The sequence below is a fragment of the Arachis hypogaea genome, chromosome 4, assembly GCF_003086295.3.
Source record: "Arachis hypogaea cultivar Tifrunner chromosome 4, arahy.Tifrunner.gnm2.J5K5, whole genome shotgun sequence".
Taxonomy (NCBI): domain Eukaryota; kingdom Viridiplantae; phylum Streptophyta; class Magnoliopsida; order Fabales; family Fabaceae; genus Arachis; species Arachis hypogaea.
Genome location: NC_092039.1, coordinates 124,199,557 through 124,223,015, shown reverse-complemented (window position 1 = coordinate 124,223,015; position 23,459 = coordinate 124,199,557). Strand labels below are relative to the sequence as shown.

The 23,459-nt window shown below is 35.2% G+C and overlaps 4 protein-coding genes across 7 annotated transcripts; 3 read left to right on the top strand and 1 right to left on the bottom strand.

Moving 5' to 3' along the window:
• Positions 1-1,551: 1,551 nt before the first annotated feature.
• On the bottom strand, positions 1,552-8,782 carry LOC112797868 (protein RIK). Of its 4 annotated transcripts, none has more exons than XR_011881512.1 (12): positions 8,304-8,772; positions 7,867-8,080; positions 7,496-7,597; positions 7,371-7,405; positions 7,194-7,269; positions 6,845-6,976; positions 6,681-6,758; positions 5,915-6,008; positions 5,684-5,801; positions 4,237-4,909; positions 2,311-3,349; positions 1,552-2,142 (listed from the first exon to the last, which is right to left on the bottom strand). XR_011881512.1 is itself a non-coding variant. In XM_025840975.3 (12 exons), the coding sequence occupies exons 1-12, from the start codon at positions 8,381-8,383 to the stop codon at positions 2,021-2,023; spliced, it is 1,953 nt and encodes a 650-aa protein (XP_025696760.1). In that variant the 5' UTR covers positions 8,384-8,782; the 3' UTR covers positions 1,552-2,020. The 4 variants fall into 4 exon arrangements, 2 of the variants coding, with proteins under 2 accessions (XP_025696760.1, XP_025696759.1); XR_011881513.1 differs by having other exon boundaries at positions 7,496-7,594; XM_025840975.3 differs by having other exon boundaries at positions 2,311-2,542; positions 7,496-7,594; positions 8,304-8,782.
• A 988-nt stretch (positions 8,783-9,770) lies between these two features.
• LOC112797867 (histone H3.2) lies at positions 9,771-10,746 on the top strand. The gene has a single exon (XM_025840973.3). It carries the CDS (start codon positions 10,130-10,132, stop codon positions 10,538-10,540), a length of 411 nt encoding a protein of 136 aa, XP_025696758.1. The 5' UTR covers positions 9,771-10,129; the 3' UTR covers positions 10,541-10,746.
• Positions 10,747-11,961: 1,215 nt separating this feature from the next.
• Positions 11,962-20,131, top strand: LOC112797865 (uncharacterized). The gene is made up of 16 exons (XM_025840972.3): positions 11,962-12,218; positions 12,349-12,394; positions 12,486-12,622; positions 12,783-12,843; positions 13,104-14,607; positions 14,720-14,751; positions 15,230-15,362; positions 15,613-15,710; positions 15,911-15,955; positions 16,682-16,787; positions 17,167-17,293; positions 18,241-18,356; positions 18,449-18,525; positions 18,866-19,000; positions 19,179-19,247; positions 19,561-20,131. Exons 3-16 carry the CDS (start codon positions 12,516-12,518, stop codon positions 19,831-19,833), a joined length of 2,883 nt encoding a protein of 960 aa, XP_025696757.1. The 5' UTR covers positions 11,962-12,218; positions 12,349-12,394; positions 12,486-12,515; the 3' UTR covers positions 19,834-20,131.
• Positions 20,132-20,550: 419 nt separating this feature from the next.
• LOC112797864 (UDP-glycosyltransferase 83A1) lies at positions 20,551-22,939 on the top strand. The gene is made up of 3 exons (XM_025840971.3): positions 20,551-20,819; positions 20,968-21,303; positions 21,985-22,939. The coding sequence occupies exons 1-3, from the start codon at positions 20,687-20,689 to the stop codon at positions 22,836-22,838; spliced, it is 1,323 nt and encodes a 440-aa protein (XP_025696756.1). The 5' UTR covers positions 20,551-20,686; the 3' UTR covers positions 22,839-22,939.
• Positions 22,940-23,459: the final 520 nt, after the last annotated feature.

Below are 23,459 nucleotides of genomic sequence, written 5' to 3'. Positions count from 1 at the left end.
ATCTTGGTTTTAAACTTTTAAAAAATATTACGTTTCTTTAATCATTAATTAAATTTATTCTTTTAAAAAATATTACGTTTCTTTAATCATTAATTAAATTTATTATCACATATCTTTTGCAAAATGATTAATATATATTGGCAAAGCCCACTCAATATGAATTATGAAAAATCTTTGAACAATTGTAGCGAGTAGCGACATATCACATAGGCCAAGTCTTTGGTGGTCGTGTCTATGATGACTAGAGGTGGCTATGAAATGCATCTCCAATAAAAAGATGATAAGTGCACTCTATCTTATCCTTATTAATTTATAGTTCAGATACTAAGTATGGTAATATTTTTCTTTGTTAGTACGCAGATAATATTGTAAATAGAGTGATCTCTCAATGTTAGAAATGTCAATTAGTTTTAATGATTTTGAAGGACGGAAACAGTCATTGGCCGGTGCCAAGATGGGGTATAGTGAAGTTGTTGTCATTAGAAAAAATGCAATAATCGGTTGTTTATGTGTGGATTGATGTATGCTTAGTACTAATAGGTATGACCTCGTCTCGATGAGGGTGGATAATGAGTTGATAATTTATGATGAAAAGGAAGAAATTGGCTTTGTGTGTGGTTGAAGACAGTTAATAACGATGGATGGATTGTTGTTGACTTCGCACACCTTCAACGCCGAGAAGATCTCCAATGCCCCTCTCAAGATCACACTCTTTCACAACCGACGAAAACCTCGGCTGCACCTCTCACCTTTAACGCCAACGGAGGCTCTACCTATCCCTCTCACCTTCAACAACGACGAGGACCTCCCCTACTACTCCCGGAAGTGAACTCAGAGAACAACTGGCTGTCAAAAACTGCAGGCGAGGCGAACAATGAGTGCCTTCCAATTCTTACTATCCACTAATTACAGGCGGAATTATAGTTTTTCCAGGCTTCATAGAACTACACTCTACTGTTGGAAATTGGGATCGAGGATTTTTCAATTTTTTGAGTTTATCCAATTTTTGTATTTTTGGTTTTTAAAATTTTTACCTAAATTACTAAGCTCCTTAAAATGTTAATTACTAGTTGTTTATCGATTTAAAATTTTTACCTTGCTTCATTAATGTATTTACGGTCATTACATCTAGTCAAATTCTTCTTCTCATAATTTCAAACATTCCACATGTCAAGTTTGAATTGGTTGGTGGACCTTAGCCACGATAGTCACCAAATTAATGAAGCCACCAAAGACAACACCTATCACATATATTCTACAAAAGAAGCTAATGTGTAGCGACTTTTTAATGATGGAATTGTTGCTCTCTATATATATATATATATATTATTCAATGATTAAAATACTTGTTAGTTATGAGCTGGTTATTGTTCCTGCAGTGCCATAGAATGACCGGATTCCGGAAGCATGATGGAAAAAGAAATCCATTTGGGGCAAATCAATTTTTAAGCTTGAATATTGTTTTGATAATATCCCAATCCAAACTGTTGAGTTGGCTTGGCTTAGTGCATTTCTTTCATCATTAATCAGAACGGACAAAAGGATAAAAAGTGGAGAAGCAAAATATGTTTTGCTTTTGCAATTGCTTGTTCTATGTATCTTTATCAGGAACAAGTTTCGTTCATCTATCAAGTTCAGTCGCTAAGTGGGCGCAGACTATGAAAAAGGGGTGAAACAAAAGCCCTATTTCAATCCCTTGTAACACAGCATTGCTACATCACACTGGCAGCCAACTACTCCTAAATACATGTATTATGTATACTCAAATTAGAACAAAAAATTACAACGGAACAATTGGTATCCCAAAGCAAATGAGTATGTGCAATTTAAGAACTTTTAAGGTGATGCTACTCAACAACCTATTTTCACTCCAAAAGTTATGCTCAGGACTACGACCTTGTTCCACCTGGAAGAGTAACCATAATCGCCGATCCAGCAACTCACATTAACAAGAACTGGCTCCATCCCAACCTTTACTTATTTACATCTCATGCTTTCCAGCATACACTTATGGATCATATCATAAAGCCCAGAAAGGCTTTTGAGCCCCAACTTTGCGCGGTGAGCTAGCAAGTGATTCCTCACTAGAATCGTCTAGATCATCATCCTCGTCTCCATATTCCATCAGCTTCACCAAAGTATCTGAAATGGATAAAGAATTCACATAAATTGATGTAGAAGTTAGCCAGCAGGGTACTTAAAAGTAAAATTACAGGGCCACCCTGGCACAGAATGATGTATCAAAGAAACGTTACAATGTTGTTAGCAAGAAAATCAAAACGGTAAAGCAAAAGTAGGATTCACTCTAACCAGGAACTGCATCAGATTTTGTCTTAGGAAAACTCTCGCTTTTGTCCTGTACTTTAACTTCAGGTGGATCATGAAATTTAGGTGGAGGTGGTGGTGGGGGCATTTTTCTTGGGGGAGGAGGAGGCATTCCATTGGATGATGGCTGGATCAACTTCTTAGGAGCTGGCATAGTCAATACTTTCCTCACAGCCATATCAGCAGATTGTTCATTAGGTTTTAAATGCTCTAATCCCTGCAATTAAGTTAGATTGGAAGAGAAAGGAAAAAAAATCCAGACACAACTTCTGAATCAGATGTTATTGTAATAATTGTCCCGACACACCAAACTAAAAGTCAATTGAGACTGAATAGGAAAAATTAAAAAGAAAAAATGATAAACAATATATAGCAATGATTTGAAGTACCAAGATCAAATATAGAATCAATGTGGAAATATCTAAACAAAAAGTCTAGCACATAACTTAATTTCTTGATGAGGATGGACATTTTTTTTAAAATAAAAACACGAGTTCTTGAATGAATAGAGACATAGGGTAAAGCTTTCACGAGGGTTAAAACACTTGCATGGTCTTTTCATGGATATGGTTACTTATCACCTTGTGCCGGATGAGGTTGTCAACACCAAAGTTTTAAAAAATTATGATGTTTACCCATGCCTGTTCAATGGATAATAACCAAGAAACTCATAAATCTTTCTCATTTGATGTATTTTACTCGCATCTAATTATCTCCCCTATCAATTATACTTTACTATGATATCCCATTTGTAACATATATTTTCTCCTATTCCTATCTCAGATGATCTTTTTTCCCCCAGGAAATTAAATCAATTTGGTGCTGATAAAACCGTTTCAAGTGGAGCTAAGATTAAAAAAAAAAAAATCAGAATATCTCAGATTGACAATGACAAATTCATTGAAGCAATGAGCGCCCTCCTAATTCCTCCAAAACTGAAAACCCTGTCAAACATACAAACCAACGGCCCAACAGACAGGTCCAGTGTCAGCCTATTAGCTTCATAGAAGGTCAGAGAAAATACCTGGAATATTAAGCACTAACAGTCAGCACAAGGTAATATGTATGGTAAAATAGAGCTGAAGATTAAAAACATTTAATTTTCTACTTGTCATTGATAAAGAAAGAAGAAAGAGAAGTCACAAAGTTAAGATGTGCATAGTTATATAGAAAACATAAGCATAAGGGCTCTCTTTTCCTAGTATATACAAGCTAACAGTGAATATACAGCATACTGGTGACACAGGATCAGAAAAACCCAAGCAAGCTATGAAAAAAAATAAAATCTCAACACGGTATTTCCATGGAGCTATTGAATTGCAAATTTGTAATTTTATTTCCTTTGATCCTGAAAACAAAATAGAAAAAACTTAACTACCCTATTATTTTTAAATGACACAATAGGTTATAGTCTTTATTAACAAGAATTACCATTATTCCTGTAATATATTATCTGAACATACAAGGAAAAGGCAACCTATGACTCAAATATTAGGAATTGGCGTCAATGTAACTAGGGGCTCTGAAAGGAATAGAATTGGCATTATTGTGAAATCAAGATTCTTGAAAATCCTTTTGTAAATTAAGAAAGGCAACAGAGATTTTTCTATTTTAATTTTTTTTTCTCTTTTCTTCATTGTGGTGCTCCTCATTTTAGAGCCCAGAGATAACATATTCAACACGATGGAGGGTCACTCTTACCTCCATGCTTGCTGAAATATTTAAATTTCTACACCCAGTAATTAGATCCATGGACCACAGGTAGAACTATTGGACTTTCAGAATCCAAACCATTATATTATTACCAATGTTACTAAAAAAACTACAATGGAATAAAGGGGAACAAAAGACTTTTCCTTGGATACAGGCAATGTTGTATTTCAAAGATTTTAGCAATAGTAATGCAATGACCTGATTGAATTTCCGTGTGCCATTTGAGCCAACTGGTAATTCTTGAAACTTCCGCCTCTGAGGTGGCCGTTTCTCCTTTTCAACTTCAGAGCTTGTGGTCGACTTAGATTTAGATTCTTCATTTGATGCTGATGTTGTTGGAGCAACTGTTGAAGCAATGGAAGGAGAGTGTCGCAGGACAAGGGCCACTTGCTGCAAAGGAGTAGCTTGGGGATATATTCCACCGTATCCAATATAGCTAGTGCCACCTAATACTGAAGGGGGAGTATAACCAATCGAGTTTGCTTGGGAACCAGAGCTCAAATATCCTGCAGAATATGGTGTAGCACCTGGTGCGAGGGCAGTAGTGGCGACACCAGGAACACCAACAAAGGAAGCTGGAGTAACTGGTGTGGAGCCCACAGCTGATGATATTGAACTGGTGGTTAAGCCTGTAGTCGCCTCTAGCCCCATTGTGGAACTCTGAACTCCAGCTAACAACTGCTGTGGGGGTGGAACAGCACTGTAAACTAGTGGGGTTGAAATGGCAGTAGGGTTCTGCTGGGGAGGTGGTACAACACTATAAACCTGCTGGGGAGGTGGAACAGCACTATATACCTGCTGAGGTGGTGGAACAGCACTATATACCTGCTGTGGCTGTGGAACAGCACTATAAACCTTACATGATGAAACCCTAAGACAGTTGAACATAAGTTATTTACAAATCCAACTAAATAAAAATTGTCATCATGAAAACACTTGAAAACCACCAGATAACACAAAATCTAAAGAATTGAAATTGCAGAAGGCAGAGGAAATATTCTCAATTACCAATTACATTTAGCAACTTAAACTTCCACCCACACTTCCCTTTCAAACTCCACTTCAGTTCTAGACAAAACTAAAATGCACCATAAATGAAATCAAGTTCTACGTGTCAATACTTTGACAAAAAATGAACTCGAGAGTTCAAATTCCCAAGTCAAAGTACACAGTCCGTATAAATGAAATTGGACACTGAGGTTTATAATAATAATTTATGCAGCCCAATAATTCCATGAGAGTGAGTTGAGGGCAGCTGTTGGGCACCTGCCTGCAATTCAGAAAACTAGGGCTAACGGGTTGTAAGGGCTTAAATAAAACCCAGAGCATTCTAATCCCAATGTATACCTCAACCTCAGCTAATTACCCTTCATCCATTCTTAGCTTCGGAAAGAGTACCCTAAACAATTATTTACAGCAGTGAGGATCCCTCATCATATAAGGACATGTTGATATTAAAATGTCGTATGAAAAAGGTTACCAAATACTAAAAAGTATCTATCTTAAAACTTGGTGTTTCTGCTTTATATCAGATAGTCAGATACTAATAATTATAATACCTGAGGAAGGAAATATTTCCTCGTTATTTCACAACTGAAAAATGGCTTACATATCCTAAACCCTTAACATTAAAAAAATTAAATACCTGGAAACACCACACTCTACGCTGATTGTATCCAAGAGGTTTTCAGCCAGAAGCTTAGCATCTTCAAGACTTTTTGCATTGTTACTCGACAAAAATAAATGCATGGGCTGCTGTCCATCTGTTGCAACCAGGAAAAAAAATCCAGTTGCGAACCATACATATAAAGAATATGCTATGCTGAACTAACATGCCATTTACAAAGTTCAGATCATAAAGGACAAAAAAATGGACCTTCTCCATTTGAGCATTCATCGCTTCCTGAACCATGTCCTCTCAGTATAACAGTAGCTCCTGTTTCATTCATAATGTGATTTATATACTGGTCCTGCACGTTCAAATCCAAAAGCACCACCAACACCAAAACAATTTCTCCCAATTGTATGGGGATGTCAGAAAAGCTTGAAACATCAGATTATTTCAACCTCAATATACACAAAGTTCACAAGAAACTAAAGTAAAGATGGAAATAAACATAAAGATGCAGGGCATTCAACTAGTAGAAGCCTAAGAAGGCTGATCAAGGCTAAAATCAGCATAAGTTCAGAATCAGTTTACTAATGCAAACCAGTAGCCATTCAGTCTCCACCTTCTATTCACTACTTTGCACTTAACTAATACTTCTATGCCATATTTAACATTACAACATTTCATCCATCCCCCAGTTCTATCCTCCCTTTTTTCTTGCCTAATCATCCATTTGAAAACTCCTAGTCCTACTAACTCTAGGTATTTCCACACCATCATATCAGAAGTTAAAAAATAGTAGGACACATGCACACATAATAAAGGATAGAAAAATGGTAGAAGTATGAAAACAAATACAGCAGATGAACATATGGTCACACCACAAACCATCAGGTGCAACCAAGAAAAAAAAAAGGAAAACAAATAGGAATTGTGGCAGACATTAAGTTTATGTATAGTCATACACAACTCCCACCTAAAACAGTGAACTATGAATAGACAAATCAATTAAGTACTGTAGTCAAGCGCTCACATTTGGTCCACGTATTCGTGCAGCAATATTCAATGATGGGTCAGCATCAAAGCCCAAAAACACACTTTCACTGAACACCTGATTCATGCAGAAATATCGGTTGTCAATATCTTAACATTACAACAGCATAGTGAATATCCATAAGTTAATAATGGATGAATTACCTTCAGCCCATTAGCTAGGATGGAAGGTGGGGAAGAAGGAACCAACTGTGAATTCGGCCCCTGTCTTAGCATTTCTTCAATCATTGCAGCAGCACGATCAACAGCTAAAATTCGTTCTGCCGTCTCTTTTATCTGCAAATTATTAGGTGTCACCCAAAGGAAAACCAAATCATGAAATATCACTATTGTTGTGAATGATCAATCATAAGACAAAAAAGCCACATATTAATTATTCAAGATAGAAACGCATCAGTTTCAAAGGAATTCATCTATCTGTTTCTAGTAATAAATGGTTAAGTCTGGTTATTTAACCCAAGCATCATTCTACTTAAAAGACAGTAGCTGTTACATGAGCTCCTGCAGAAATGTGAAGATACAATGGCTTCTCTCCATCTGCTGGTGCATTAGGTTGCCTATACTTCCCCCTGCAGAGGGAAAACAAAAAAAAACAAAAAAATCAGCATCAAATGCAGGGGCTAGGAAACACTAAAAAGGACTGACTTTGCAAATGGCGTGCACCACAAACCTAGTGATAACTATAGCACCGGTGCACCTCTGAATCTGCATAAGGTGGAAAATTTTTTACTAAGGATGAGAGTGAGTGAGAAATGCTTGGAGATAGGGATGTGGAATTGATTGCATATAATTCACCTCCTCTTGTGTCTGGCGTTTTGTCAACTTGTACCGAACAGAAGACTCAGCATCGTTGATGACAATTTCTCGAGCAATTATTAATTCATCTTGGATCTTCTGCTACATGAGAATTCATCCCAAAATCAAAATAAGGAACACATAACATATTAAGAACAAATCACAAAACAAAAACCAGATCGACTATCAAACAAAATTCGTGGTGGAAAAACAGCCTTCAGCAGCATATTGAAAAATAAATACATATATATTAAGACAACACTTCAAATAGACATTTTGCAAAGCACCAGTTTGATTTGTGGTTTTGGTAGGAAAATTATCATCTGCATAAATGATGAACATTGTAAGTTTGAGATGAGTAGATATCTCACTTGATTAGGTTTTTGGACTGCTCCAATTGTAGTTTGTTGCTGAACTGATGCCACCAATGGATTTGTTAAAACTGCACCAGAGACTGGAGCTATGCCCGGATATGAAATCCCTCCACCAAGGGTTGCAGTGGTGCTTAAAGGAATAACTCCAGGGACCGCCATCCCAACAGCTACCAACGACTCAGCTGGTTGATCCCACTTTCTCTTCTTCTTCCTACGCACAAAAACAGACCGAAACTATGCCTTAAATACATTGAAGTTTAGCGTCTCGATCACTCATCAATTTTAACTCTCAAATAGTCGCAATCAAATTAATCAAACACTTGCATATCTCTAAGAGAAACAAACATGAAAATAACAATTAAATGACGTAATCCACAGTGCACAAAGGTTCTACCAATTCAACATAATCTGCAAAACGAAAATTTGTAATTTACCTCTGCCTTGCGTGTGATGCATCGTTGGGGACGTTGGCTTCATCGGAAGAAGAAACCCTAACGCTGCTATCTTCTGTCATTTTTCAATTAAGCAATTCTTCTGGGTTTTGCTTCGCGCGAAAAAAATCGGAAGCACCAAAAACTTGCGCTGGGGAATTCGAATTAAACGAGATTTTGTTTTGTAAATGGGTGCAGACTTGGGGTTTTGCGCCTAATCAGCGAATCTCGCCGTGTTACACTGTAATTTCACTTTTCTCCGATAAAGCCACCACACGTTGTTCGGTGCAATGAATCCACAGATGCGATAAAACGACGACGTTAAAGGCTAAACAGTGGCATTTGACAAACTGGATTGCCGTTTTAGTGGTTAACTACCAAAGCCGTCAAGGGCTCAACGCTCAAGGCTGACTCCAAAAAATAAAAGAAAAAAGGAATTTGTTTTTTCTTTAATTTAGTGTCTAGTTTTGATTGTTAGCTCTTTACAAAGTAGATAAATAAACACATTTTATGCAGTATATTTTTAACACATGAAATAATTAAATATTTAATCAATTTCATATATAATAAATTTAAATAAATTTTTTTGAACATTTATTAAATTTAATCCAAGATTATGCAAGTATTTATTAAATTTTGTCTTCTCATAAAAATAAAAATAATAATTTAGGATTTAATTTAAATATAATAATTTATATTCAAATAAAATATAAAAAATTATTTTCTATATTAAATACCAGTATAATTAATTTTATTATGTGATAATATATTAAAAAAATTATTCTCTAATATTTAGAAAATACAAAAATAATTGTCTTTATTTATTTATGGGTTAAGTACAATTTTAGTCTCTAAAATATAAGTCAAAATTTTTTTAAGAAAAATCTTAAACGCCTTGGCAATATCTCGAAAGATAACAAATCCCTTAAAAAAAAATACCTAACTTAGCCCCTGAATAGCTAAGCTTTACTTTTATAGGACTGATTAGCTCATGTATTTCTTTTGGCATAGGGACTAATTAGTCCCATGAAAATAAAGTATAGAGATCGAATTGGGTATTTTTTATGTTAAGGGCCTTGGGTATTCGCTCTAATTTTTTTGTCCCTAATTTTTTTTCATACAAAATCGCCCTTAAGGACATAGTTTTAAAATCGTCCTTACTTTGGATCAAAATTGTACGAGAGTGACGATAGAAATTGAGACAGAAATAAATCGTAGACACCTTCTTCTTTTTTTTTCTTTTTCTTCTTCCATTTTCTTTTTGTAAGAACAAAAACACTCTCTTTCTCTTATTATTTTTTTTATATTTTATAATTTTTTTGTTACGCATAATTTGATCTAAAATTTTAGTATTTAAATAAAAAATATAATTTTAAAACAATTTTAAAGTTTAGAAACAATTTTGTATGAAAAAAATTAAAACAAAAAAAATTTTCAATCTATATATTAAGATCTAAAATCCTACTTTTCCTTTATTTATTTATATCGATTATGTGCAAAATATAGCAATTAGCATTTGTCAAGGACAAAGAGCTTAATGAGACAACTCTATTGGTTACAATCTCACTGCCACGGATCGCGATCCCATTCTCCAACTTTAAAAGCCTCACAACCGTCGATAAGCCCTCTCCTCTCCATCAACGGCTACAATCTCCTCAAATCAGTCTCCCCAATACCATTTTCATTTCCCGCCTTTCACCACCCCCAAAATCTGCAGCTATATAACAATTCCCCAATTTCCCATCATTCACACCATCTCTCAAATTCTCCTCACACTTTCTCGAGAAAATCAAATTTCGCATCTTCTCTTCCGTTACTTTCTAATCGACATGGCACGTACCAAGCAGACAGCTCGCAAATCCACCGGCGGTAAGGCTCCAAGGAAGCAGCTGGCAACTAAGGCCGCCAGAAAGTCAGCTCCGGCGACCGGAGGAGTTAAGAAGCCTCATCGTTTCCGTCCAGGAACGGTGGCTCTGAGAGAAATCAGGAAGTACCAGAAGAGCACTGAACTTTTGATTCGTAAGCTTCCGTTTCAGCGTCTTGTTCGGGAAATCGCCCAGGATTTCAAGACTGATCTCCGATTCCAGAGCAGCGCCGTCGCCGCTCTACAGGAAGCTGCTGAGGCTTACCTCGTCGGTCTTTTCGAGGATACTAACCTTTGCGCTATTCATGCCAAGAGAGTCACCATTATGCCGAAGGATATTCAGTTGGCTCGCAGAATCAGAGGCGAGAGGGCTTAAGTTTCGGTCCTGGTATATTATAGGGTTTTTAAAATATTAATGAATCCCAATTCTATGTTCTATTGTAATGAGGGCTCGTCTTTTGCTGAATTAAAATGTTAATGTGTATCTGCTTTGAGCAAATTATGTGTTAAACTTAGTAGTAGTATCTGATGTCTAGTTTGTATTACTGTTACATCAAAGTATTAGTAGATTTTGAATTTTCAGATCTGACGTTATTACGTTACTAAACTTCTACTTACTTAATTGTCTTTGCATGTAGACCTCACTTGATTTCATTAATGGCTAAGCTTCAGTAGTTTTAGGTTGCTATAACAGTTACTTGAATTTAGCTTTGATTCTTATTCATAGTTCATAAATCTGATCTAATTGGGTTTTATTTGGCTATATCAGCTGTTGATTAACAATTGTGCTTGAGTTATATATCTTGTATTTGTATTAAATTTGATCGGTTATCAATTTCCTGTAGCTGCAATGGTGATGCGGTCTCTACCTAGAATAAAAATAAAATCGTAATTTCCTGCTATTTTTACACTCAATTCATATCAATTGAAGTATTGACTTTGAGACTGAAGATTTTTGAAATTGGTGGCTTTTATTAGTAAGAGCCTAAGAGGGTCCATCTTACTGATGCCGCATTATTGTTCGATTTCTTATTGTTTACCGAATTCGAGAGTCGAAGTTTGATTAATGGATTAAGGGATTAGTGAATTTTATGCAGTCACTAGTTCAGTTGTGTACATTAGCAGAGTACCATATATATGACTATAAAGAATGAATGAGCATTATTTGATTGTGGTTGATGAGTGATGAGCTGTTCTTAAGTAGGATACATCGCTTTTTCAATTTCATTGGGCCCGGCTTGATCCGTGGGATGGAGGCATGGAGCTTTCAACAAGTAATTCATGCGTCACGTATCACTTAAAATAGATTAATATACTGTTTAAAATTTCTAAATTGTACCACTAGTCTCTCAATGTTGTACAAGATACCATTACTATCAATCCATGCAGTTTGCGATAATTAGAATCGAAATAATTTTAAATTAGTGCGGTAATAAATTTAAATTAGTGCGGTGCTAATTGATTTTAAATTAGGTAAAATAAGAAATTTAATTTAAATTGATTTTAAATTTAAATATTTTAAAGATTAATCATAAAAATCTACAATTAATTATTTAATTTTTATGCATGGACATACAGTGGTATATTATTACATCAACAAAAATTACTAATGTTGAAATTGACTATTAAAAACATAAATCTGATAGTTACGCGGTAAAAAGAGCAGCGTCTCGTGAAGTTCTCGTAGTCGTAGATTTTTTATTTTTTCTGGCTTTCAACTCCTTTCATTTCGCAAACACCTTTTTCCTTTTGCAAATCGCAAGTATATATACATTGACTTGAGCTGAACGTGACACTTTTCTTTTCCCATTTTCGTCAAACCAATTTTCTAATTGTTTTCTTTCTTGGTTTATTTTTGAAAAACGATAGTTTTCGCCATTCAACACTTTCTGCGCCATGAAAGCCTCCGTCGTTGTCAGCGCCATTGAAATACAGTAGCACCTTCCTCCCGTCCCTCACCTCACAATCACATTTCCACCTCCTCTATTATCATTCCATCATTCATTCAGTCCTTCATTCATTCATTCATTCATTCATTCATTCTCTTGAATCAGGTAAAGATTCTAAAACCTTTTCTTTTTGTTTTTCATTTCCAAGTTGCATGTCCTTTGTTTATGTTTTTCACTTCTAATAGCTTTCTGTATCATCCTTGATGATTGCAATCTTATATCACTTATTACGAAGGTTTAGAAGACAAGAAGGAAGAAAGATAGTAAAGAAAGGGAAAAAGGTAAGTGTTTGGTGAGTTCTTGATTTGGTGATGCTATAGTTTAAATTACAACTCACATTTGCTTCTGCGATTTAATGTGATGATTTTGTAGTACATACAGGAGTGAAGAGAAGAAAAAAGAATGGGAGCTGCTTTGTTGCCTGATGCAGCATTTGGGATTCGTCCCTTTGTTATAAACCACCCTTTTATATGTAGAAGAACAACTTCATTTGCAGCAATTAGAAACAGGTTTGCTTAAAGAATTCATCTTTTTTAGTATCCTTCCACATACTAATTTTTTGTGGAGCCACCTTATACATTTGTTCTTATTATTAGTATTTTTAAAAAAATAACTTTATCTACAAGTAGTGAATAAATGCCTAAATCTTCTTTGTTTACCTTATTGCAGGAATTGTTTCTTTGCTGAGAAGAGAATCTCCAGACCATTTTCTATTGTTTACTCTGGAGCTGTAAGGACACTCTTGAATATATTGCTTTTGGAATATTATGATCTAGAATTATTTGTCTTTCTTCTTGTTTGTCAATATTTCTTTCTTTCTTTTTTTTTTTTTGAAATCTTTATACAGTACATGGTTTTGGATGTTTTCATCATTATAGAAGTGAGCAAGATTTTATGTCTTCTCTGCTATTCTGTTAAGTAGGTCCCAATAACATGAGTTCTTGCTTCGTGATAGTTGAGAAATAACCTATATTTTACCCTTTATGACAGAAGGATTCAGATGATTCATTCTCTGAGGCGGTTGTTGGTCAAGATGGTCATTTGGGAAGAAGTGAAGCTACGGGGTTAGAAGATGAATTAACGATGACTAAGAAAGCTCTTGTAGTGGCACAAGCGAAACAAGATGCTCTTGAGAAGGAGAGAGATCAATTGCTTGAAAAACTGGCTCAATCTGAGGCCAAAAAGCCGGAGTACATGTCAGCCATTTCTGATGACAATGAGGTAGCTATACCAGAAGTTGAGGCCGCCAAGTCTCTTTTCCAAAAAGCTCTAAAGGAGTCAGTTGAAGAGAGGTTCGCTTTGGAATCTAAGCTGGTCCTTGCCAAACAAGATGCTATTGATCTTGCTGTGCAGGTTGAAAAGTTAGCAGAGATTGCATTCCATCAGGCAACTATTCATATACTACAAGATGCTCAACTCAAAATTTCATCGGCAGAAACCACAGCCGCTGAAGGAGCTCATCTAATTGAAAAGCGAATCATGGATGCAACTGAAAGTACAGTATCATCCATTGTGGAAAAGTCAGAATTTGCTATAGGGAGAGCCCTAGCTATAGCAGAAGAAGCGAGTGAACATGCAAAAAAAACCACAGAAACACTAATAGATAATGCCTCTCCATTTGATCAAATTGCTTCTGTCCAGGCCGAAAATATGAAGTTGCAGGGAATAATAAGTGATTTAGAATCTCAGTTGATTATTGCAAGAAATGAGGTTAATGGACTGAAGTTGGAAGTGGAACAAACCAGACAACAACAAAAGGCATTTGAACAAAGAGCTATTGATGCAGAGAGGGCTTTGCTTGATTTTAAGGAGTCAACTGGGAAAAATATTTCGAAGCAGGTAGAGGAGATCAAGACATTTATGAAGAAAATGAAGATCGATGTTACAAAAAGAACAAAGGCAGTTTCCAAGACTTTTAAGACTGACTTGAAGAACATAAAGACTACTGTTGAAGCTGCAAAACAAATGGTGCGTTTGAAAGATTATGCCTACCTAAATAGATTCAAAGCACTTCAGAGATCATTAAAAGCTTCAGAAGACGCTTTAAGGGTATGGAGACAGAGAACTGAAATGGCGGAATCATTCTTATTGAGGGAAAGCCGGCAAGATGAAGGGGATGCGGATTCCATCTATGTTGTTAATGGCGGACGGATAGACCTTCTGAAAACTGATGATTCTCAAAAATGGAAACTGCTAAGTGACGGTCCTCGTACAGAGATACCTCAGTGGATGGCAAGAAGAATTCAGGAAATTTCTACCAAGTTTCCACCAAGAAAAATTGGTGTAGCAGAAGCAATGACATCAAAATTCAGACCCTTAGAGTTACCTAAAGAAGATGAAGTATGGTCCATTGCACAAGAAAAGCCAAAGCAAGGGGATGCTTTAGATGAACATATTGAGAGAGAAACACTCGAGAAAAAGCGAAATGCATTGGAGACTGCTCTTAAAAGGAAGGCTACACAGTTGCAGGGAGACCCTGAACAAACAAAATTAGGTCCGGATGCTATGCTTTTGCTGTGTTAATGCGTTGCTTGAAATTATATGTAACTTTGCTTCTGGATGGTTTATCTTGTTGGCATCTAAAATTTTTTATAACTTAAATGCAGAGTCAGCAACTGGAACAGGACGTGAGATTGTGGTTAGTATACCTACTTACCCAATAAGTTGAGAGATTTGGAGTAAATGTAGGACATTAGGTTATTGCTTTTTGAGTTGCTTAGATCTGGTGATTATAATTTAAGTGTTTTGCTAACTTAAGGTACTTGTTAAGAAATAAAAAAGGGGAAATGTTTAATTGAAAAGATTTTAAACTTTCAATACATCGAATGCATTGCACAATTAAAATCCTCCTCTTTTTTTAATAAAAAAAGGAAGAGTTCTGAGTATTTGATACAATAGTGTGGATGTAGAAATGCTAGAGCATTTAGTGCCTTTGCACCATAATGCTGATTTTCATCTAGTACTAATGTAGTATATCATTACATCACATGCATTGTTTATGATTGTCTTCAAGGGTCCATTAACTCTGATATTGCTATTTGTTGTTATGAGCATTAACTATTGAAACTTTTTACCCTCTATAGTGTCATTGCTTCTGATGAATTTATATTTCTCAGTTTCAAGCTTTTAATTGGGAGAGCTGGAGAAGACAGTGGTATTCTGAATTAGCTTCTAAATCTACTGATCTATCTCAAGCTGGTATAACAGCAGTGTGGCTACCACCGCCAACACAATCTGTTGCTCCCCAAGGTTTGACTAGCTCACTTATATCTTATATATATTTTTTTCATCATTGTGTACCATTGGAATAATAACCTGTTCTGTCCTAGCATCTTGCCACATTTTTTTTACCCAGTTCTATCATTCCTGTGATCTGTCATTATATTTTCTGTTTTATTTGTCATCTCGTTTACTTTCACTTTAAGATGCCATATGTAATATGTGGTCAATGTCAACCTGTGGCACGGCAAGCATTAATGACGGTTTAACTAACATGCAGGTTATATGCCTTCTGATCTTTACAACTTGAATTCAAGCTATGGTACTGTGGAAGACCTTAAAAGTTGTATACAGGAAATGCATTCTCAAGATCTGGTGGTATGCTTTTCTGCTAGCTTTGAGAAACTTACAAAGTTTACATTCGATTTACATTTTCTTTTTAAACTTTCTAGTTGCGACATTCTTAAGTAGTGCCCTTAGGATATTTGTTAGTAAGACCTGTTTTATCTTTCCTATGTTCAAACTTTCAAATGCAAAGTATGGTCGTCAATTTTGAAAGATATTTCATTGGTGAATAGGTCTTGGGAGATGTTGTACTTAATCATCGATGTGCACAGAAACAGGTAAGTTATTTACTGCTTAGTCTAAACTTTTTGTATATATTTAGTGCAAAAGGTTATAAAATTTGTTCTTCGGACATGGGTTATGGGCTAAACTGAAGTCATCATGGTGTTAGATTGAGTATAAGGGTAGTGTCGGGTCTTAATCACAATACTTATTTTCTCTAATTTTATAATAAAAGATTCTGGTATGTTGAGTTGGAGACACGAAAGTAATTTGTTAATAATTGAATTGCGGCTTGTGGTTTTAGTCAATTATCTTTAGTTTCCTAATCAATATAAACGGAGCAAGTAGTCTATAGTTTAGTTCTTGTTTCTCTATTCTGCATCAATTAATTAACCTTTAGCACAAGTTAAGGTTGACCTGTACATTGTTCACACATACTGATCAAATCATTCTTATGTGAAATGTTATAGAGATGTAAAACCATTCTGAGTATCTAATGTTGGTTGTTTATCCAACTCAGCTACATCCTACATGCTAAAACTGGAATTAAGAAATTCTTCTAGTCTTCGCATGTGGTTTATGCTGAAATTTGCTGAAATATGGGCCATCTGTTTCGAAACCTGTGGGTTTGCATACAGTAGCTGTGTTCTGTGATTTGTATGGTCTCTTTTCTTTTTTAGTATTCGAACTCTAGATGGAGAAATCTCTTCATCAATAGGTACACTTCATAATAGAGTGTTGACAAAGGGCTGTCAGAAATTCACAATGTTTACATGTTTCAGAGTCCAAATGGTGTTTGGAACATTTATGACGGCAAGCTTGCATGGGGACCTGAAGCAATTGTATGTGACGATCCCAATTTTGAGGGCCGTGGAAATCCGTCAAGTGGTATATCTTTATATATATTATATCCTCTACAGTTTTATCTTGTCTTTTCAGTAAAGTTATTTGTGTGAGAAACTGAGGCTGTGGCCTTCCACTCCAAATGATACAAAACCTAATTAAATAAGTATGAGGGAGAAAAAAAAGTATTGAAACCTGTAATTTGTAATTAGTTTGAGTGTTCGCTTGCCGTTGGTCTAAGGTTGGCGTGGTCCTGAAAAGAAGTATGAACTATGGAGTTCCACTTCTCTAATGTGTCATAACTGATACTCCCCCATATGGAAGACAAAAATATAGCACCTTCTCCACAATATGGGAGTGCAAAATGCTTTACCAGGTAATTATTAGGATTTTTATAGACGTTTTTCTGATTCTCTTTATATAGGTGATATATTCCATGCAGCACCAAATATTGATCATTCTCAGGACTTTGTACGGAAAGATATCAAGGAATGGTTAAAGTGGCTTCGGAGTGACATAGGTTATGATGGATGGAGGCTTGATTTTGTGAGGTATTTTTTTTCCATTCTAAGTATTTTGGAGGCTTGAGATAATTCTTTACTTACTAAGTTCTACTGAATCTCTCTTGCAAGTTGTATCAATTTATATTATGAGTAAAGAATGGAAAAGATAAGGAAGAATTGTCAGTAAAAGTAAATACAACAGATAAATTGGCATAATCTTCTCCATTCCTTTTATGTAGGTAGCTAGAAAATGTTGGTAGTATATTAATTGATGAAAGAAATATTTTTCATTTTGGCAAACTCATGCAGATGTAGTTGATTAGGGAAAAAGGATCTGGACTCCTCTGCAGTCAATGCTGCAATGTAGTGGAAAAGAGAAATAGCAAACTAGTTGGCTTAGACTTTTTGGTTAAATCAGCCACTTTTGAATAATTATTCAACTTAAAATATTGTAGTCTTTAGTGTCGTATGAACAACTTTTTTTCTTCTTAAATCTCAATTCAAGTACACTGTTGTCCTTTCAGGTTAGAGTCTGAAACACCATTATTTGGCTCTTGCTTGGTAGCCATTGAATAATGGTAAAACAGAGCCTGCAAGATTTGTTAGCGTAGTATTGCAAGGAAGAAAAAAAAAACACTTCTCTTGTCTTCAAAGTGTTTAACTCTTAGGGAGCTTTCTTACTAAAAAAATGTCACAGTTTTAAGTTGCACTATGAGAAATGGGAGCTAAATAATGATATAATAGAAAATTCGTATCTTTATATCTGATATCTGTGGTGCTTTGAGCAAACGTGATACCAAAATAGATAAGTTCAATATTTTTAAGGGAGCACAAAATCTTGTGTTTCAGCAATCTCTCTTTGCAATGCTCTACACATTTTTATTTATATGTTTATTCTTTCATCAAATTGAACATTGAAGTTATTCTAGTTCCTTTGTTTTACAATTAAAATATTATAATATAAAATTTGATTTTTCCTTATTATCTGCCTGCAGAGGCTTTTCTGGTACATACGTAAAAGAATATATTGAAGCATCAAACCCTGTTTTTTCCATTGGAGAATATTGGGACGCCATGAAATATGAACATGGAACTTTGTGTTACAACCAAGGTTCGTTACTTACTGCAATAACCTGAAATATATCAACCTCTGAGTTATATACTTTTATCTTAAAAGCTATATTTCAAATTTGTAATAAATAGATGCTCATCGACAACGGATAGTTGACTGGGTCAACGCTACAGGAGGCACTTCAGCTGCATTTGATATGACAACAAAGGTACTCTGTTCCACATCAGTTAATGGTAGCTTCTTGGTAATCTTACATCCAGAAGCTTGCTATTATAATGAAAAATCTATATATAAGGAGACATGAGCTACTATTCAGTCGTGGGAAGCTGATTTCATGGGCAAGAAATTTTCCATATTACCCGATTAATATTAGAAAAATAACAAATTTCCTGGATGGCGTATTTATCAGCCGATTAATATGATGATAAAGTCATGTCGGATTTTCCCTCTATAGAAAGAAGTGGAAAACTTCATTAGAAGGAAGGGAACAAAAAGTGAAAGTCTTGTGGCTAGAATTTAACATTATATTGTTGTATTATGATTTTCAGGGGATACTTCATTCTGCTTTGCATGGTGAATATTGGAGACTGATAGATCCTCAAGGGAAACCTCCAGGAGTAATGGGATGGTGGCCTTCTCGTGCTGTTACATTCGTAGAGAATCATGACACAGGGTCTACTCAGGTATCTATTCTGTCTTTGAAACACTCTCCCTTCTGAAAAAATCACAATTCACATACTAATGCAAACCATGATTCGAAAGTCTGACCTTTTTCTCAATTTGTGCGCTGTTGCCTTGACATTGTTGCATATACTATCAGAGAATGAGGAAAATGGACATAACATTTCATGTTATTTTCAGGGTCACTGGCCATTTCCACGAGACAAGCTCATGCAGGGATATGCATATATCTTGACTCATGCTGGAACGGTAAGTTCTCAACAGACTAACATCCAATAGACTAATACCTTCTTAATGGATTCAAACCTCGGATAAATTACATTGAGCTCTTCTGAGATTGGGAGATATTATTCGCAATACCTTTATGGCACTTGGTATTCCTTATTTTATAAAATATGACATACTGACCTCCCTTATAAATATGTTATTGATCACCCCAAAATTAAGAATTTGATAACCTCAGAGGAAGTCAATTCTGTTAGAGGACAATCTGTTGTTAGTCTCTTCATCTTTGATGCCCCATATTTATCAATGACTTATATTATGCTTGAATACTTTGCAGCCCACAATATTTTATGACCATTTCTATGATTTTGGCATCCGTGATGTGATAACCGAGTTGATTGAGGCTAGGAAGCGGGGTGGAATCCATTGTAGGAGCCCCACGAAGATATTCCATGCTAACAATGAAGGTTATGTAGCAAGGGTTGGTGATTCACTAGTTTTGAAGCTAGGACACTTTGCTTGGCACCCCTCTAGGGAGAACTTGTTGGATGGTAGCTGGAAAAAGTTTATTGACAAAAAGACAGATTACCAAGTTTGGTTGAGAGAATGATTTAATACAAATGGATATAATAGATAAACAGAGTAATAGACAATGGATTTCCATAATGATTGATGGAATTGAAAATAGCTTACTGTGAATATAAAGCACAAAGATCATAGGGAGAAGATAATCTTTTGGTTGTAGTATAGACACCAACAAACATTGTATTAATCCTGTTAAAAGGGATTCCCTTAGGTAATGCCACTTCTAATTGCTGAATTCTATTTGCATACATTTTTTCCCTGTTAATAAGTAATTTGTAAATATGCTTGATGAAATCAGAGACATGCCCCCTCTGTTTCAAGGATGTCCTGCCACTGATAATCGATAGTTTGATTATGTGTCTACCCTGGTCGTACAATTGTTAACTACATACATATATTAAGAAACCATTACTAAAATTGTACAATATTACAAAATAAATTGGTTTTTTTTTTTTTTTGTTTCCACGGTATCTCCAAACCCGACAAGTCAAGGACTAATCCGTCGCGGTAATATCATGCTCCTTTAAACTTCTCATTTTTTCAATACTCCTTTTTTTGCAACTAGATGCAAAGGAAGTAGTGATTCACTAGACCCAAACATTTTCCAATATTAAATGGGTCATCAACATATAATTCGGTCAATAGTTATTAAATGCTTTAAAAGTGAATGAACCCAATAAAATCATCATTTATTTCGTCAATCTTGACTTGTGTGCCGAAATGCAGCATCCTAAGCGGCAGAACAATAGCATTGGTCACTATAAAACTTGGAAATCAAAACTAACACTATATATAGTACACTTTAATCTGGAGTCCCTCACATAATTCTTTCTCTGAAGAATATTATTTTTTCCCAACAAATTAAACAATTCACAAAGATGGGAATCCCTCACTTTCTTTGCATACCATTTCCACTTCTAGGCCATGTGAACCCCCTCATGCAATTTTCTCATGTTCTAGCCAAAAATGGCTGCAAGGTCACTTTTCTACACACTGAGTTCAGCCACAAAGGTAATAATGTAACATATGTATGGGCTCAAATATCTTAAAATACCGTAATTAATTTATGTTAGTAATTGTATTATATCATTAGATGAAATGAAATATGAGTTGTAATTTCTCCTCTCTATAACTCAATTTCAACTTCAATATTGTTTAGGCTCCAACACCAACGTTGAAGGGTCAAACATTAAGGTTGTGACACTCCCAGATGGTTTGGAAAATGAAGATGATAGGAGTGACATGTTAAAAGTACTTTTGTCCATAAAGAGAACCATGCCTTCATTGCTTCCAAAGCTAATAGAAGATGTCAATGCCTTAGACTCTGAAAACAAAATCAGTTGCATACTTGTTACCACAAACATGGGTTTTGCCTTGGAACTTGGCCACAGATTAGGGATCAAAGGTGCTCTCTTCTCTCCAACTTCAGCTACTTCTTTGGCATGTGGTGTCTTCGTGCAGAGGCTCATTGATGATGGCATTATTGATTCTTCAGGTATGTATAAGGTTTCTTCTTTACCATTGATTCTTGATGCCTACACTATTTTTTCATATATTTTACAATCATAACAAAACATTAGCCATCAATCAGTCATCGGTATATAATATGGGAAAGTTTTCAAATGTATTGGAATACCGGTATTCTAATAATTTTAACTGCTGATTTTAATTAATATATCTTATTATATTTTATAATTAAAATCAAAGGTTAAAATTAGTAAAGAAAAAATAAAGAAATGAAATTTTTTTTTTTTATGATAGTTGGATAACTATCACATGAAATATATCATTTAATACATCCAAAAATCACTTTATAGTAGAACTAGTCATATAATATACTTTAAAATATGAAATATATATTAAAAATGTGCAAAGTAATACATGTAAATATACACTTTATTACACAACTTTGATCACGTTGAGATTTCAAAGCTTCAATTCCAATCTTCAAGCAATGTTTTTGTACAAAAATTAGATTAGCCAATTTGGCATTGGCCTTGGAAAATTGATTGTGTTTGTAAAATTTTCAATTAATTGCATGCACTGAAACAACAATATTTGACCAGACATTATTAATTTCACTAATACTATTACTTAGAAATGGGTGAAATTAAAATGAAAAACTAAACTAGCAGATACAAACTTTGGGAGTTCAATGATTCCATAATGGTTGCAGGACACCCCACCAGAAAACAACAAATTGAGCTCTCCCCAGGGTTGCCTAAGATAGACACGGCGCAATTCCCATGGCGCGGCGTAAGCAAGCTCTGGTTCACTGAAATTATTAAAGAGATGGAAACACTCAAAGTAGCTCAATGGTGGCTTTGCAACACTATTTGTGATCTTGAGCCTGCAGCATTCTCCATTTCACCAAGGTTCCTACCAATTGGTCCATTCATGGAAACTTATGATAATAACAAGGCTTCTTCTTCATTGTGGCAAGAAGACACAACTTGCCTACATTGGTTGGATCAACAACCAACTCGATCCGTCGTGTATGTTTCGTTTGGTAGTTTGGTTGTGTTGGAATCAAATCAATTCAAAGAACTAGCACTCGCGCTTGATCTCCTTAACAAGCCTTTTCTTTGGGTTGTTCGCGCCAACCATAATAACATTGATTCATCATATCCCAAAGAATTTCATGGAAGTAAAGGTAAAATTGTGGCTTGGGCGCCACAGAAGAGGATCCTAAACCACCCTGCCATAGCTTGTTTTGTCACACATTGTGGTTGGAATTCTATTTTAGAAGGTGTTTGTGGGGGTGTACCATTTCTATGTTGGCCATTTAATAGTGACCAATTTATTAACAAGTTATATATTTGTGATGTGTGGAAGGTTGGATTGGAATTGGAAAAGGATAAGAATGAATTGATTTCAAGGGGTGAGATAAGGAAGAAGGTGGAGCAATTGCTTGGGAATGAAGAAATGAGAGTAAGGTCTTTGAAATGGAGGGAAATGACTTTAAAAAATGTAGGACAAGATGGTCAATCAACAAAGAATTTGATTATGTTTGTCAATTGGGCAAAATAATGGGAGAATGATAAATAATGTTATATATGTTAATTGTTATTTGTCCTAAAAATTGGAGCCCCGTGATGAGGGCTAACTATAATAAAATCTTATGATTTGAATGAGTTGTTTTTTTTTTTTCTTTGCGACGAAGTTTGAGTAAAATTTCATTTCGGTCCTTAACCATTTTGTTAATTCTCATTCCGTCTTTTATTGACTTGAAAAAGATATAACGACTCCTAACGATTAATTCTGTTAGACATTTTATCCTTTTTATTAATGTCTCTGTCTAGAGATAATAAATTTTGCCTATGTATCACGTTAGTTAATGACGTGTCAAGAAACTATTTCAAAGAGACAAAATGTTCTTTGTCGTGTCAGCAATACGCTACAATAAAATAGGATAATTAAACTCTTCAAAAAAATTTAGAAGACACCTAAATTCCTAACTAATTTAAACATAGACACATAAACCCATAATGAACCATGAAGTAGGACAAATATCCTTAAATTTCAACAAGTCATTATATTTGCTGCATTTGTTACTGGCTTTGGTTGACGGCAGCCTCAGTTCCTTGCTCCTCCTTCTCTTTCTTTTTCTTTGCAAAGTCCTGATATGAGTGCAGGAAAAACTACCTCATC